A 14,076-nucleotide genomic window follows, 5' to 3' on the forward strand; every position below is an offset into this window, starting at 1 on the left:
AACCTGCACATCTTTGGACTGCGGGAGGAAACCGGAGCACCTGGAGGAAACCCACGCAGACGCAGGGAGAACGTGCAGACTCCACACAGACAGTGACCCAAGCCAGGAATTGAACCCGGGTCCCTGGCGCTGTGAGGCAGCAGTGCTAACCACTGTGCCACCGTGACGCCCATAAAGTGAGCGTTCATCCGGGAATTGAACCCGGGATGTCAATGCAAATTCGTTGATAGCAGCACTTAAAGCGAGAGTCATAACCCTAGGCCAACGAGCTGACACAGTTTTGTGGGACATGCAGACCAAAATTGTGCACCATCAAAAATCCAGTCTCCCGGGACTGCTCCAGAATCTACAGAATTTTGGAGGATGACAACCAACGCATCCACTATTTCCAGGATCACCTCCTTTAGTACTCTGGGATGTCGATTATCAAGCCCTGGGGATTCATTGGCTTTCAGTTACATTAATTTCTCCAACCCCTATTTCTTTAGTAATACCAATTTACTTCAATTCCTCCTTTAAGTTTACTTATTCGTCTCACAAGTAGGCTTACATTAACACTGCAATGAAGTTATTGTGAAGATCCCCTAGTCGCTACACTCTGGTGCCTGTTTGGGAACACTGAGGGAGAATTTAGCATGGCCAATACATCTAACCTGTATGTCTTTCGGACGGTGGGAGGAAACCGGAGCACCCGGAGGAAACCCACACAGATATGGGGAGAACATCAAACTCCACACAGACAATGACCCAAGCTGGGAATCGAATCTGGGTCCCCGATGCTGTGCGGCAGCAGTGCTAACCACTGTGCCACCATGCCGCCTAGACTCTTGGTTCCTTAGTTTTTCTGGGAAGTTATTTGTTTCTTCCCCTGTGAAGACAGAACTGAAGTAGTTGTTTAATTGGAAAGGTTAGAATATGGAACTTGCCACCACAGGGTGTAGTTGAGGTCAATAGCATGGACACATTGAAGGGGAAGCTGGATAAGCACATGACGGAGAAAAGAATGGGAGAATATGCTGATAGGATGAAATGAATTAGGAAGGAGGCTTGTGTAGAGCATAAACGCCAGCCCCAGCTGGGCTGAATGGCCTATTTCTGTGTTGTAATATTCTCTCTAATTCAAGCCTGTGTAACTTCAAGAATCCAGGCACATGCCCAACATGGAGTGAAGGTTACACCATTCGGCCCATCGAGTCTGTACCAACTACAATCGCACAAGCATTCATAATATGAATCCGATTATACTCATTCTAGCTTGATAGAAAGACAACCAGAAATGTTGGAAATATGAAATAAAAGAAAAGACTGGAAATAATCAGCGGAAAATAACAGGTTAACATTTGGGAGGTGACCCCTCATCAAGATCACATTTTGCTGATGGACAAAACTATAACCATCAAACTCTTCCTCTTCACATTGGTGATTGACTCACTGTTTGTGTTCTGCATTATGTGGGATTTAAATGGAATTTCAATTACTCTCTGACTGTTGTGGCTCACTCTGAGACTTCCCTTCTTCAACTGAAACTTAATTTTGGCTTTGCATGTCCTCCAGTTAATTGGATTTCTACCTTGTCTTTTCACTAGGTGAATGTCCCCATTCATATCCTGAGTGGTGATTCTGCCTTGGTGACCTTCACAGGTATTGGATATGATACGCGGGTCCTCGGCAACTCTGCCTCTTTCAATGACCCGTCTTCCTACTTTGGAGCTCCAGCTGTCCAACGAGCACCAGTCCTCGGGCAGGTGAGAGTTGGATTGATCATCGGACTGTACTGTATTTCAAGGATCTCTTAAACCCTTTGTCGTGTATGGATTTGTTCCTGTTATTTGTATATGCAGTAAAACAAATAACTACACAGAATTCGTTAAGAAACTAACAACGGCTTGTTTAATGCCACTCACTCATTGTTGGTGTGGAAATAGCTCAGCAATTTGCAGTGAGGAAATGGTATGCCATAAATTTGAATTGTCACACGTTGCTGAATGATGTACAGTGCTCTGTTGTTAGTGACAATGGCATCTTAGTGCCCTGGGAGTCTTAAGCAATTGCTCCTTTCACACCCAAGAAAGTTAGAAATGGTACATAGTACAGGAGCCATATTAATGACAAGTTTCCTGAAACCCAAGTCAACTTTCCCTGCTCAGAATAGGAACATTTAAAATTTTGGAGTTTTGACCTTGCATTGCAGATTGCTCCGAGTGCTGGTTTTTAATTTTTTCATTATTCTTGGTTTCAGTATCATTTCTATCTCTCTTAATCCATTCTTCCTTTTCCTCTCTTTATTTCTTTCTGTGACTGATCCACTCTACTTCTCCACTGGTCCTCTGTTTCTTTCTTAACCCTCACACCTCACAAGTTAAGGAGACAGTCCTCAGGGTCTGTCATTTACTGAAGTCCCATTTGTCCCAAAATCCTCACTGGGTGCCGTTATTGTGGTGTTTGTCCCCTTCATGGGGCAATCTGCCAAGAGGACCACGTTACCCAGATAACCAATCATGGACCAGGGTGGGGTCACCCTAGCAAGCGCGGGCTCCTGTATCAGTTTGATCCTGGAAGCTGACTGGCAGCCATGAGGCTGCAAGCCTTTGTATTATTAGTTGTATTTAAATAAATGTTGCACTTGTTATTAATTTAACTGGTGAACAAGAATTATTCCACTGGCAATGAGAGATTAATGATAAGGGAAAGAAAAAGCAGTCCCAAGATCGTGAGTATAAAGTCACATTGAAGTTCAGTTCAGGTTGAGAAACAGATGAGTGTTTGCAGATATGCCCCCATTTGATGCCTCTGTAGAGGATTGGACATAACACATTGAACATCTGAGCTACTATTTTCAGTCCAACAGAGGAAGGTAAAAGAAAAACAATGCTTCTGAGCATGTGTGGAAGACAGGCCTACAATTTAATACGCAGCCTAATGTTCCCCAAGACATTCATTGAAATTGTTGAATTGCTGAAAACACACTACCAGCCAAAGCCTTCAGTAATATTGCAGCGATTTAAGTTTAACTTAACTGGGAGAACTGCTGGGGATACTATTGCAATTTATATTATCAAGTTAAGACAGATCTCAGAGCATTATGAATTCAGAGCCACTTTCAATGATATGCTGTGGGACCGTTTAGTCGGCGGGGTAAATAATGAGGTCACCCAAAGGAAGCTATTAGCAGAGGCAGATATAATTTTTAAGAAGGTGCTGGAGATAGTGCTAGCGATGGTGAGAGCCGAGAAGAACGCAAAGGAGCTTCCGAGCATGCAAAATGCCGCGGTTCACCGGTTAGGGCGGGAAGCTGCAGTCAGTAGTGGCGCCAAAAATGAAGATGTCATTGTAAAACTGGAAGCAAATGCATCCACAAGAAGAACGAGAAGATTTCTATGCAAATCTGGCAAAGTACAGCTTTACTCAGCCTGGTACAGAGTTTGCAAAACACAGAATATGCAATAAATCAACTTTGTGTCCCCTGCTCCTGTCTTGCATCCTGCACTATGGTCATAATTCAAAGACATTCACTGGGTACAGCGCCATTGGTTTTCTGTGCCCCCCCCCCCTTCCCCCCCCGTGGCCCCGTGCATAGGTGCAGATGTATATCAGTGGCCACCTTTGTGGCCACCATATGTTGGCAGGTGACACAGTTAAGTGATTCCAGGGCTTCTGAGACTCCGTTAACTTAAAAGCAATATTCTAAGTGTTGATTGCTCTTTGCAGGAGAAAGAGTTTCCACGCAGCAGTTCCAGATTTGTCTTTCACTAGACCAAACCTGAACCCCTTTATCCTTGATTGTCTGTGACTATCTATGACTATTTATGGCTGTCATGGTTTGCCTTCAGGGCACCTCACAGATGTTTTACTGCCTAGCTTTGACATGATGCAGAGACCATAGAATCATGGAAACCCAGTGAGTCTGTTACAACTCTCTGTCAGAGTGTTTTACCCAGGCCACCTCCACCCTAACCCTGCCCATTCACCATGGCTAATCCATCTAACCTACACATCTTGGGACATTTAGGGCCAATTTAGCGTGGCCAATCCACCTAACCTGCATATCTTTGGACTGTGGGAGGAAACTGAAGTGCCCAGAGGAAACCCATGTGGACACGGGGAGAAGTGCAAACTCCACACAGTCGCCCAAGGCCGGAATAGAACCCGGTCCCTGGCTCTGTCAAACAAAAGTAGCCTCAGAATCCAACTTTGAAATAGAATTTTGAATTTCAATTTGAATAAGGCAGGACTTCCATAGCATTCTTTAGATGTCCCAAAGTGATTTCAAACAATTAGTGCTTTCAACTTGTAGTCCCTATTGTAATGGAGGAAGCCTGGCTGCTAATTTGTGCATAGGAAGGTGCTACAAACACCAATGTGATAACGGCCAGACAATCTGTTTCTTAGTGATGTTGTTTGAGGGATGAATATTGGCCAGGACAACAGAGAGAACTCCCTTGCTCTTCTTCCAAATAGTACCATGGGTATTTTTTAACATCCAATTGAGAGGGCAGATGGGTACACAATGAATTCCGGCTGATACTCCCAGTGCATAGTCTGAGATGCTGGCTGGAATTTTCCAGCCTGCCACCCCGCCCCCTCTCTCCCCCACTGTGGAACAACCTGTTGTGAGGCTGGTGAGCCATTGAAATCTTCATTGACACTGGCACAATCGGAATAAAAGCAAATTACTGCGGATGCTGGAATCTGAAACCAAAAGAGAAAATGCTGGAAAATCTCAGCAGGTCTGAGATTTTCCAACATCTGTAAGGAGAGAAAGGGGCTGATGTTTCGAGTCCAGATGACCCTTTGTCAAAGCTAAAAGTGGGAGATATACTGCAGGATGAGGGAATGAAAGATGAGTCAGAGCCACAGAAACCAGGGAAAAGATTGCTAATGGCTATCCACAGAGAGAATAAAGGGTGTGGATGGCCAAACAGCAGAGAAGTTAAAATGAGAGGGTAAACTGTGACAGATGAAGATATTGGGGGGCGGGGGGGGGGGGGGGGGGAGAGAAATGGATGGGACAGGGGTAAAATTTAGAACAGGGGAAGCAAGGGGGAAGAAAAAATAAGTAAAGGGGGGATAAGATAGGGGGAAAGAGTGGAGGGGGGGGAAGAAAAATGAAGAAAGACAATAAAGAAATAAAAGGTAGAGAACAGTAAAAAATTAAATAAAATAGAATGAAAACAAAAGGGTCGAGGTGGGGTAGGATCGGAATATCCTGCCGCCTTGAAGATGCTGGAAAATTCCAGGTGCTATCTTTCAGATGAGACATTGATACAAGGTCCCATTTGCCCTTGAGTGAAAATGTTACAAGGTTCCATTTGAAATTTAAAGTTTAAAAGTTAAAGTTTAAAGTTTTATTTATTAGTCACAAGTAGGCTGACATTAACACTGCAATGAAGTTACTGTGAAAATCCCCTGGTTGTCACACTCTGGCACCTGTTCGGGTACACTGAGAGAGAATTTAACATGGCCAATGCACCTCACCTGCACGACTGTGGGAAGAAACCGGAGCATCTGGAGGAAACCCACCCAGCCATGGGAAGAACGTGCAAACTCCACACAGACAGTGACCCAAGCCAGGAATTGAACCCGGATCCCTGGCACTGTGAGGCAGCAGTGTTAACCACTGTGCCATCATGAAATGTAGAGGGGTTATTTTTGGTGCCCTGGACTAATATCTACCTCCAACTAACAAAACTGTAAAAACAAACAGATGATCTGGTCATTATCTCATTGCAATTTCTGGGACCTTGATCCATGTAAATTATCTACCATGTTTGCTATGCCATTACAGTGACTACTCTTTACAAATCATTTAATTGTTTGTAAAGCACTTATTGTAATGATTAGATAGCTTGTCCATAAGACCATAAGACATAGGAGCAGAATTAGGCCACTTGGCCCATTGAGTCTGCTCCGCCATTCAATCATGGCTGATATTTTTCTCATCCCCATTCTCCTGCCTTTTCCCCATAACCCCTGCTCCCCTTATTAATCAAGAACCCATTTCTCCCTGACTGAAAGACACTCAATGACCTGGCCTCCACAGCTTTCTGTGGCAGAAAGTTCCACAGATTCACCACTCTCTGGCTGAAGAAATTCCTCATCCTCTCTGCTTTAAAGGATCGCCCCTTTAGTCTGAGGTTGTGCCCTCTGGTTATAGTTTTTCCTACTAGTGGAAACATCCTCTCCACATCCACTCTATCCAGGCCTCGCAGTATCCTGTCAATATTCAAAGTTTGGTAAAACATTTATAAAGAATGGTCCCTAGGCAATGTATTGGAGAGTTTCTGCATCACAGAGGGCAAGAAATATTCCTAAAGTCTCAGGATATTTTTTTGGCAGCTAATGTTCTTATCGGAAGAGCGGATTTCTTTTGGAAATGTCCCTGTCTTCACTAAATCAAGCCGCATGATCTTTCTGTACAACATTTCTGAGACAGAAGTCATTTCATATAAATGGTACGCAACGTCAGCACACATCAGTGAGGTGAGAGATTATCCACTTCTTCCGAGTTTACGATTATGAAATGATAATAGTGGGATCAGATTTATTGTCTGTAGTTTTTCTTTAGTTGATAAATATGTATTAAAAAAACTTTTTCTGTCTGGGCCCTGTTGTTTAATTTTTCTGGCTGCACCGGAGACTTTGTACCAATTACCTTAAACCAGAGCCAAGTTCTTAAACAGGTTCTTGGCCTTCCATTTTGATGTGCAAATGACCTAGTGAATCTTTAAGGCAGCTGATGGGATGGGAGTATTTCAAGCACTGATTGGGCTTGGGGCAGCATGCTGCTACATCGGCCTTTCCCCTCTATCCCCGCACCCCGATCAGGCTACCTGACGACTGCCTCAAGCTAATACAAAGTTGCGGGGCCCCTAAATTCATCTTCCTCCACCAGGGCCAATCTGTTATCAAGATCTCCTGTTTCTAGCTCTGAAACATTTTCGGCCTCTGCCCACCTCTCACCTACCACTCCCAAAGTGCTCATCAACACCTTTTGAATTTTAAGACTTCATATGGACTTGGTTGTTTGGCCATTTCCATCCTCAGAGAACCTCAGTTCACCCAGAATCCTGTCTCTGATATTTTCCCCTATACAAGGACCCGCCCTTTTCAAGCTCCACCGTGCCTCAGCGAATGAATTGTTCATATCTTTGGGGAGAAATCTTACCAGCTGTTCGCGCCACGCTCCCACTGCAGCGAGGCCGGAGAATTTGGAAAATCCCGTCAGCATGAACGGTGGTAACATTCCGGCCTTTGTCTCCAAATTCCTCTGTGGCCTTGCCTACCTTTTCCTCCATGATCATGTGCAGTCGCAGGTTATTGCCTGACGCTGACTAATTGGTCATTCCCCACTGGTGACAGTCTGCTCCACACAGCAGGTATGTCCTCTCCCTGTGCAACTCCCTTCCTCCACTACAATTCGCATTCATGTAGTCCTTCTAATGTAGTAGAGCCTCCCAGTGTGTTTCACTGGCACATCAGCAGCCTGAGAGTGAAAAGCTGAACCACCTGTGGAGATATTGGGGAGGTGGGTTTCAAAACAAATGATTTAAAAGAAGAGATAAGCAGAGCGGTAAACCTCTCTGAGGCAATTGACAGCTTAGAGCCTAGGCAGCCGCAGGCACAGCTGCCAATGGTGGAACAATGAAAATTGGAGGCCACAATTGGAGGACACAGAGTATCTTGAAGGATTGGATGGCACGGTGGCACAGTGGTTAGCACTGCTGCCTCACAGCACAAGGGACCCGGGTTCAATTCCTGGCTTGGTCACTGTCTGTGTGCAGTTTGCACATTCTCCCTGGGTCTGTGTGGGTTTCCTCTGGGCGCTCCAGTTTCCTCCCACATCCAAAGATGTGCAAGTGAGGTGGATTGGCCATGCTAAACTGCCCTTTAGTGTCAGGGGGACCAGCTAGGGTAAATGCATGGGGTTATGAGAACAGGGCCTGGATGGGATTGTGGTTGGTGTGACTTGATGGACCGAATGGCCTCCTTCTGCACTGGAGGACTCTGTGATGTAGAGCTGGAGAGGATTACAGAGAGAGAAAGGGTGAGGCCATGGAGGAAATTGAATATTTGGATGAAATTTGTCATTCAATTCCTGAATTTTTGAAACCCCTTCTCTTCAGCTTTGCTTTTTCCCATTTCCCGTCAATCATTTTCTTACCTCCTGTTTGATATCCAATTATTTCTACCCATAATCTGTAGAATCATTCAGGCATCTTTCTGTATGTCAGGAGTGTGAACAAGATGTAAGTTGTTACAACAGTGCAATATGATTTGAGGCCATTACTCCTCATTTGGTCCATGCATCACTGCACTGCGCCTATCTAAGTCTTGTTAACTTGTAGCTGCTCTTTTTACAGGTATTAAATGTTACTCCTGTCTGTGGAGTGCTTCATCCGGGAGACAGCACACATTGTATTGTCACACTGAGATCACACAAAACCCCTTGCTTCTATGATCTGGATTTAATCTGTGAGGTAACTCCTTTTAACTTGTGTATAAAAAGGATTTGAACTGATAGGAAACTATGTGCTCAGGAATCATTGGAGGCAGCTACACAGCTGTGGCCTTAGCCCTTTTATTTTTGCCTCAAACTCTCCTGTTCCATCTCATGAAAGGACTCCTCTTCTGTGTTAGGAAACAAAAGTAGTTTTAAAGAATTTATATTTATATTGCTAAACATTAGAAATAAGACATAGTTTTAAGTGTGTTTAATTTAATGTTTTTGTGCCAGGAAGGGTAAAACCTCTATCATAGAATCCCTACAGAAGGAGGCTATTCGGCTCATCGAGTCTGCACCGACTCTACAACAGAGCATCCCACCTAGGCCCTATCCCCATAACCCCATGTATTTACCCCATTAATCCCCCTGACCTACACATCTTGAGACACTAAGAGACAATTTAACATGGTCAATCAACCTAACAGGAACATCCTGAGATCATATAAGATTACTATATAATGCAAGTTTTTCTTTCCTTTGAAGTGGTCAGGAAGTATTCCATGCACAGTCACATGAAGTGCCAGGGTCTCTCAGCATCTAAACAGCGCTCACACTTGACCCTTACCCTCAGGATTCTAATGCGAAATGTTTTTGAGTAGCTTCGACTCAATACTTGTAATATATAAGCCCCTACTGCGGCCAAATGGGCAATCTTGCTCAGACAAACCCGTGTAGAAAATAGACATTCCACAAGACAAGAAAAATGAAAAGGTAGCATTTTAAAAGGGGTGCAGGAACTGATACCTCAGGGCTCATGAGATAAGTCTTTGAAAGTAGCAGGACAGTTGATGAGAAAAAGAAGCATATGGGATTCTTGGCTTTATAAATAGATATGGAGGTCTCTTTACCTAAGGATGGATACACTATCCATAGGGGGAGTGCAACAAAGGTTCACCAGACTGATTCCTGGGAAGGTGGGATTTTAATGCCCATCCCTAGTTGTCCTTGAGAAGGTGTTGGTGAGCTGCCTTCCATATGCTGTGGGTTGACCCATAATGCCATTAGGGAGGGAATTCCAGGATTTTGACCCAGCGACTGCGAAGGAATGGTGATATATTTCCAAATTAGGATGGTGAGTGGCTTGGAAGGGAACTTGCAGGTTCCCATGTATCTGCTATCCTTGTCCTTCTAGATGGAAGTGGTGGTGGGTTTGGAAGATGCTGTCTAAGGATCTTTGGTGAATTACTGCAGTGCATCTTGTAGATAGTAGACTGGGCCTTTATTCCCTTGAGTTAAGAAGAATGAAAGGCGATTTCATTGAAGCATACAAAATTCTTCCAGAGCTCGACAGGGTAGATGCAGGAAGGATGTTACCCATGAGTGAGAGTGGGGGTTCTGGAACCAGGGGACACAGGCCGGGATTCTCTGCTCCCGTTCATGTTGAGCGGGTTTCGCGGTGAGCAGTAAATATCGTGAGAAGGCCTTAGTCACATTTAACATTGACATAAATGTTGAATGCAATCATCCCCGTCCCCCACCATCAGCGGTGGGCCGTGTTTCCCACCGTTCAACATCGGGAACCTCATTGTAATATAAATGGCCCATTCCAGCTCCTAATTCATATTGTCGAGACTTTGGTTATTTGAAGGGAACAGTAAAGCTGGGGTTGCTGTCCTCTTAAAGCAGGGAAGCAGGGAAGCAGGGAAGCTTAAGAGAAGATTTAATGGAGCTATTTTGGGAGAAACTGTTTTCATTGGCATATGGGTCAGTGAGCAAAAGACACAAATTTAAGATAAATAACTTAAGAACCAGAGGGGAGATAGAGTCATGGGGGGAGGCGGGGGGGAGGGGGGGCGGGGGGGGGGGCGGTCTTATTGGCTCATCATGCCGGTCGGTCAGCTTGATGAGCTGGTAAGATTGTGAGATCTTAGGGGTGGCACGGTGGCACAGTAGTTAGCATTGCTGCCTCACAGCGCCAAGGACCCGGGTTCGATTCCCGGCTTGGGTCACTGTCTGTGCGGAGTTTGCACATTCTCCCCATGTCTGCGTGGGTTTCCTCCGGGTGCTCCAGTTTCTTCCCACAGTCCGAAAGACGTGCTGGTTAGGTGCATTGGCCGTGCTAAATTCGCCCTCAGTGTACCCGAACAGGCGCTGGAGTGTGGTGACTAGGGGATTTTCACAGTAAATGTATTGCAGTGTTAATGTAAGCTTACTTGTGACTAATAAATAACCTTTAAAACTTCAACTTTGGAGAGGCGAAAATTTGGAAACATTATTGAGCAGCGGAGAGGAAGCTTTCTGCTGAATATAACTTGCCCTGTCTGTGACCTGGGAGAACTTGGTGTTGATACTGGGTGCTTGAAATGCCCCATCCATTTTGATAAACATCAAATTCACTTTCTTAACAAAACCATTTTGCTCCCAATGTGGAAGATTTCCAAGAAAGGCCCAGCTGGTGGTTTCTGAATGCACTATTGTGCGTTTGTGTGTTTAAGATGATGAAGAGATTTGATGGTGGAGGTGGAAGTTATTTCCCCTGGTGGAGGCAGGCCAAAACAAGAGGGCATGGTCTTCAAATCGGAGCCAGTCCATTCATGGGTAATGTCAGGAAGCACTTCCTCACACTAAGGGTAGATAAATTGGACATTCTCTTCCCAAGAAAGCTGTTGAGGCTGTTTTAATTTTCAGTTGAAAACCTCGAGAACTGTAGGATGGATAGATTTTATTAAGTTGTGTTACAGAACCAAGACAGGTAAATGCAGTTAGGGTACAGGTCAGCTAAGATCTGATTTGAGTGTGAAATAGGCTCAAGGGCCTCAAAGGCCTCCTGCTCTTGTGTTTGGAACTGCAACACGCTGTAAATCTGTCTGATTGTAACTGACTTGATCTCCTTGATAGGTTTACTCTAAGAGACAGGTCACACAGTACCAGAAAGAACTCCAGGAGTGGGAGAAAGAGAAGGACCGGCAGCAAGTCGAGTTCACTATTACAGAACGGGGTCTGCAGCCCAACCAACCGCCGGTTCGCCAAAGACAGGTAGCTGCCGCTAATAAAAAAAGCAGGGATTGAGCGTGTTTACCACGAACTGTGATGGCTGATCAGATTGATAAACGGCTTGTCAGGAGCTCGAGCTCTGTGTCACTCGTTGCTCACTGGAGGCTGAATGTATAGCGTTGTGAGACCGGAACTTGGAACTTTTAATTCTTCACTCTGCCCTGTTCTGTTACATGGCCATGCAAGCCTACTTCCTCATTGAGGAATGTCGTTCCAGAAAGTTACAGTTCAGACACTGGGTAACACATTTCCAGATTACAAGGCCACGTGTAACTTCCCAGGGCATTAGGTTTGAGGATTGAGGACTCACCCACAAGAATGACTCTGAGCATTGAGTGAGAGAAATAATCTGACGAATGTATCGGCCTCAAATTCCTTCCAGGGGGAGGTGGTGCCGTAGTGGTATTGTCACTGGACTAGTAATCCAGAGACACAGGGGCTCTAGGGACCCAGGTTTGATTCCCATGTGGCAGTTTTGAATTCAATAAAAATCTGGAATTAAGGCCAGAGTTTTACTGCCCTGAGCACCACGGGATCAGAGCGGGCGAGGCGTGGAACATGAAAAGATCCAGTTGACCTCAGGCAGGATTTTACGGTTTCAGCTGAGCGAGGCTGTAAAATCCCACCCAATAAATCTAATAGAAACATCGACATAGAAGATAGGAGCAGGAGGAGGCCATTCAGCCCTTCTGGCCTTCTCCGCCATTCATCTCGATCATGGCTGATCATCCAACTCAGTAGCCTAATCCTGCTTTCTCCCCATAACCTTTGATCCCATTCGCCCCAAGTGCTATATCCAGCCGCCTCTTGAATACATTCAATGTTTTGGCACCAACTACTTCCTGTGGTAATGAATTCCACAGGCTCACCACTCTTTGGGTGAAGAAATGTCTTCTTATCTCCATGCTAAATGGTCTACCCTGAATCCTCAGACTGTGACCCCTGGTTCTGGACATCCCCACCATCAGATGATGACCATGAAACCCATCTGGTTCACTAATGTCCTTTAGGGAATGAAAACTGCCATCCTTACCTGTGATCCCAGATCCACAGCAATGTGGTTGACTCTTAACTGCCCTCTGAAATCGACGAATGAGACACTCAGATCAAGGCCAATTATGGATGAGCAACAAATGCTGGCCTTGCCAGGGATGCCCACATCCCCTGAATGAACAAAGAATAAATAAAAACAGAAAAACTCAGCAGATGTTTACTGAACAGTTGTTGACCAGAGGTCGGAGTTGAGTTTTCACCACCTGGATCCGTCAAGTCAGGGTGGCAAATAGAGATCATTGAGTCTTTAATCGCAAGGTTAGGGAAACCACGCAGGAGATGCTGGGTTTCTGTTGACAAGCTTGTGGCAGATAGATATCTGGGCCTAGTTAATAGCAACTTACATTATGGAGCCCCTGATAGAGGTTTACAGCATGGAAACAGGCCCTTCGGCCCAACTTGTCCATGCTGCCCTTTTTTTTAAACACCGAAGCAAGTCACAATTGCCCGCATTTGGCCCATATCCCTCTATACCCATCTTACCCATGTAAATGTCTAAATGCTTTTTAAAAGACAAAATTGTATCCACTTCTACTACTATCTCTGGCAGCTTGTTCCAGACACTCACCACTCTCTGACTGAAAACATTGCCCCTCTGGACCCTTTTGTATCTCTCCCCTCTTACGTTCAACCTATGCCCTCTAGTTTTAGACTCCCCTACCTTTGGGAAAAGATCTAGCTGATCTATGCCCTTCATTATTTTATAGACCTCTATAAGATCACCCCTAAGCATTCTATGCTCCAGAGAAAAAGTCCCAGTCTATCCAGCCTCTCCTTATAACTCAAACCATCAAGTTCCGGTAGCATCCTAGTAAATCTTTTCTGAACTCTTTCTAGTTTAATAATATCCTTTCTATAATAGGGTGACTAGAACTGTACACAGTATTCCAAGTGTGGCCTTACCAATGTCTTGTACAACTTCAGCAAGATGTCCCAACTCCTGTAGTCAATGTTCTGGCCAATGAAACCAAGCATGCCGAATGCCTTCTTCACCACTCTGTCCACCTGTGACTCCACTTTCAAGAAGCTATGAACCTGTACCCCGAGATCTCATTGTTCTGTAACTCCCCCCAACGTCGTACCATTATCTGAGCAAGTCCTGCCCTGGTTCAATCTACCAGAATTTTGGCACACTATAGAACAGCTGCATCAAAATACCTCGAGTCCTTAAAAGTGCTGTTGAATGTGGAAGAGGCAGTGTCACCTCACTGGTGCAGCATCACATCCGAGCTTGATTCTGTTAATACCAGACGTTCACACACCTGTACGTTTCGGGATGATGAGAGTGGGAACCTGGGCCGAATTTCCTCTTCCACAACCCTGGGTAACTGAGTCAAGTCACAGTTACAATTGAGATTAACCCACTTAGCACTGAAAGGGGTTTAAATTTGGGTCCGACTGGATCAATTGGGAAGGATATTTAAATGGCGGGGTTTCCCACCCCACCACCCAAAGAGTTGGCGGACAGGCCCAAAACCGTTTAACACTCTGAGGAGAGTTAATTGGCTGGAGATGGGACTTGTGCC

The 14,076-nt window shown here is 45.0% G+C and overlaps 1 protein-coding gene across 1 annotated transcript in view; it reads left to right on the forward strand.

The window, feature by feature from the left end:
* Positions 1-14,076, forward strand: part of cfap65 (cilia and flagella associated protein 65) — a 152,341-nt gene that overhangs the window by 100,151 nt on the left and 38,114 nt on the right. Inside the window, exons 25-29 of the mRNA XM_078229291.1 lie at positions 1,587-1,745; positions 3,061-3,330; positions 6,337-6,480; positions 8,361-8,477; positions 11,342-11,479. Coding sequence (XP_078085417.1) covers positions 1,587-1,745; positions 3,061-3,330; positions 6,337-6,480; positions 8,361-8,477; positions 11,342-11,479 — 828 coding nt within the window. The remainder of the gene's footprint in view (positions 1-1,586; positions 1,746-3,060; positions 3,331-6,336; positions 6,481-8,360; positions 8,478-11,341; positions 11,480-14,076) is intronic.

The sequence above is a fragment of the Mustelus asterias genome, chromosome 14, assembly GCF_964213995.1.
Source record: "Mustelus asterias chromosome 14, sMusAst1.hap1.1, whole genome shotgun sequence".
Taxonomy (NCBI): Eukaryota; Metazoa; Chordata; class Chondrichthyes; order Carcharhiniformes; family Triakidae; genus Mustelus; species Mustelus asterias.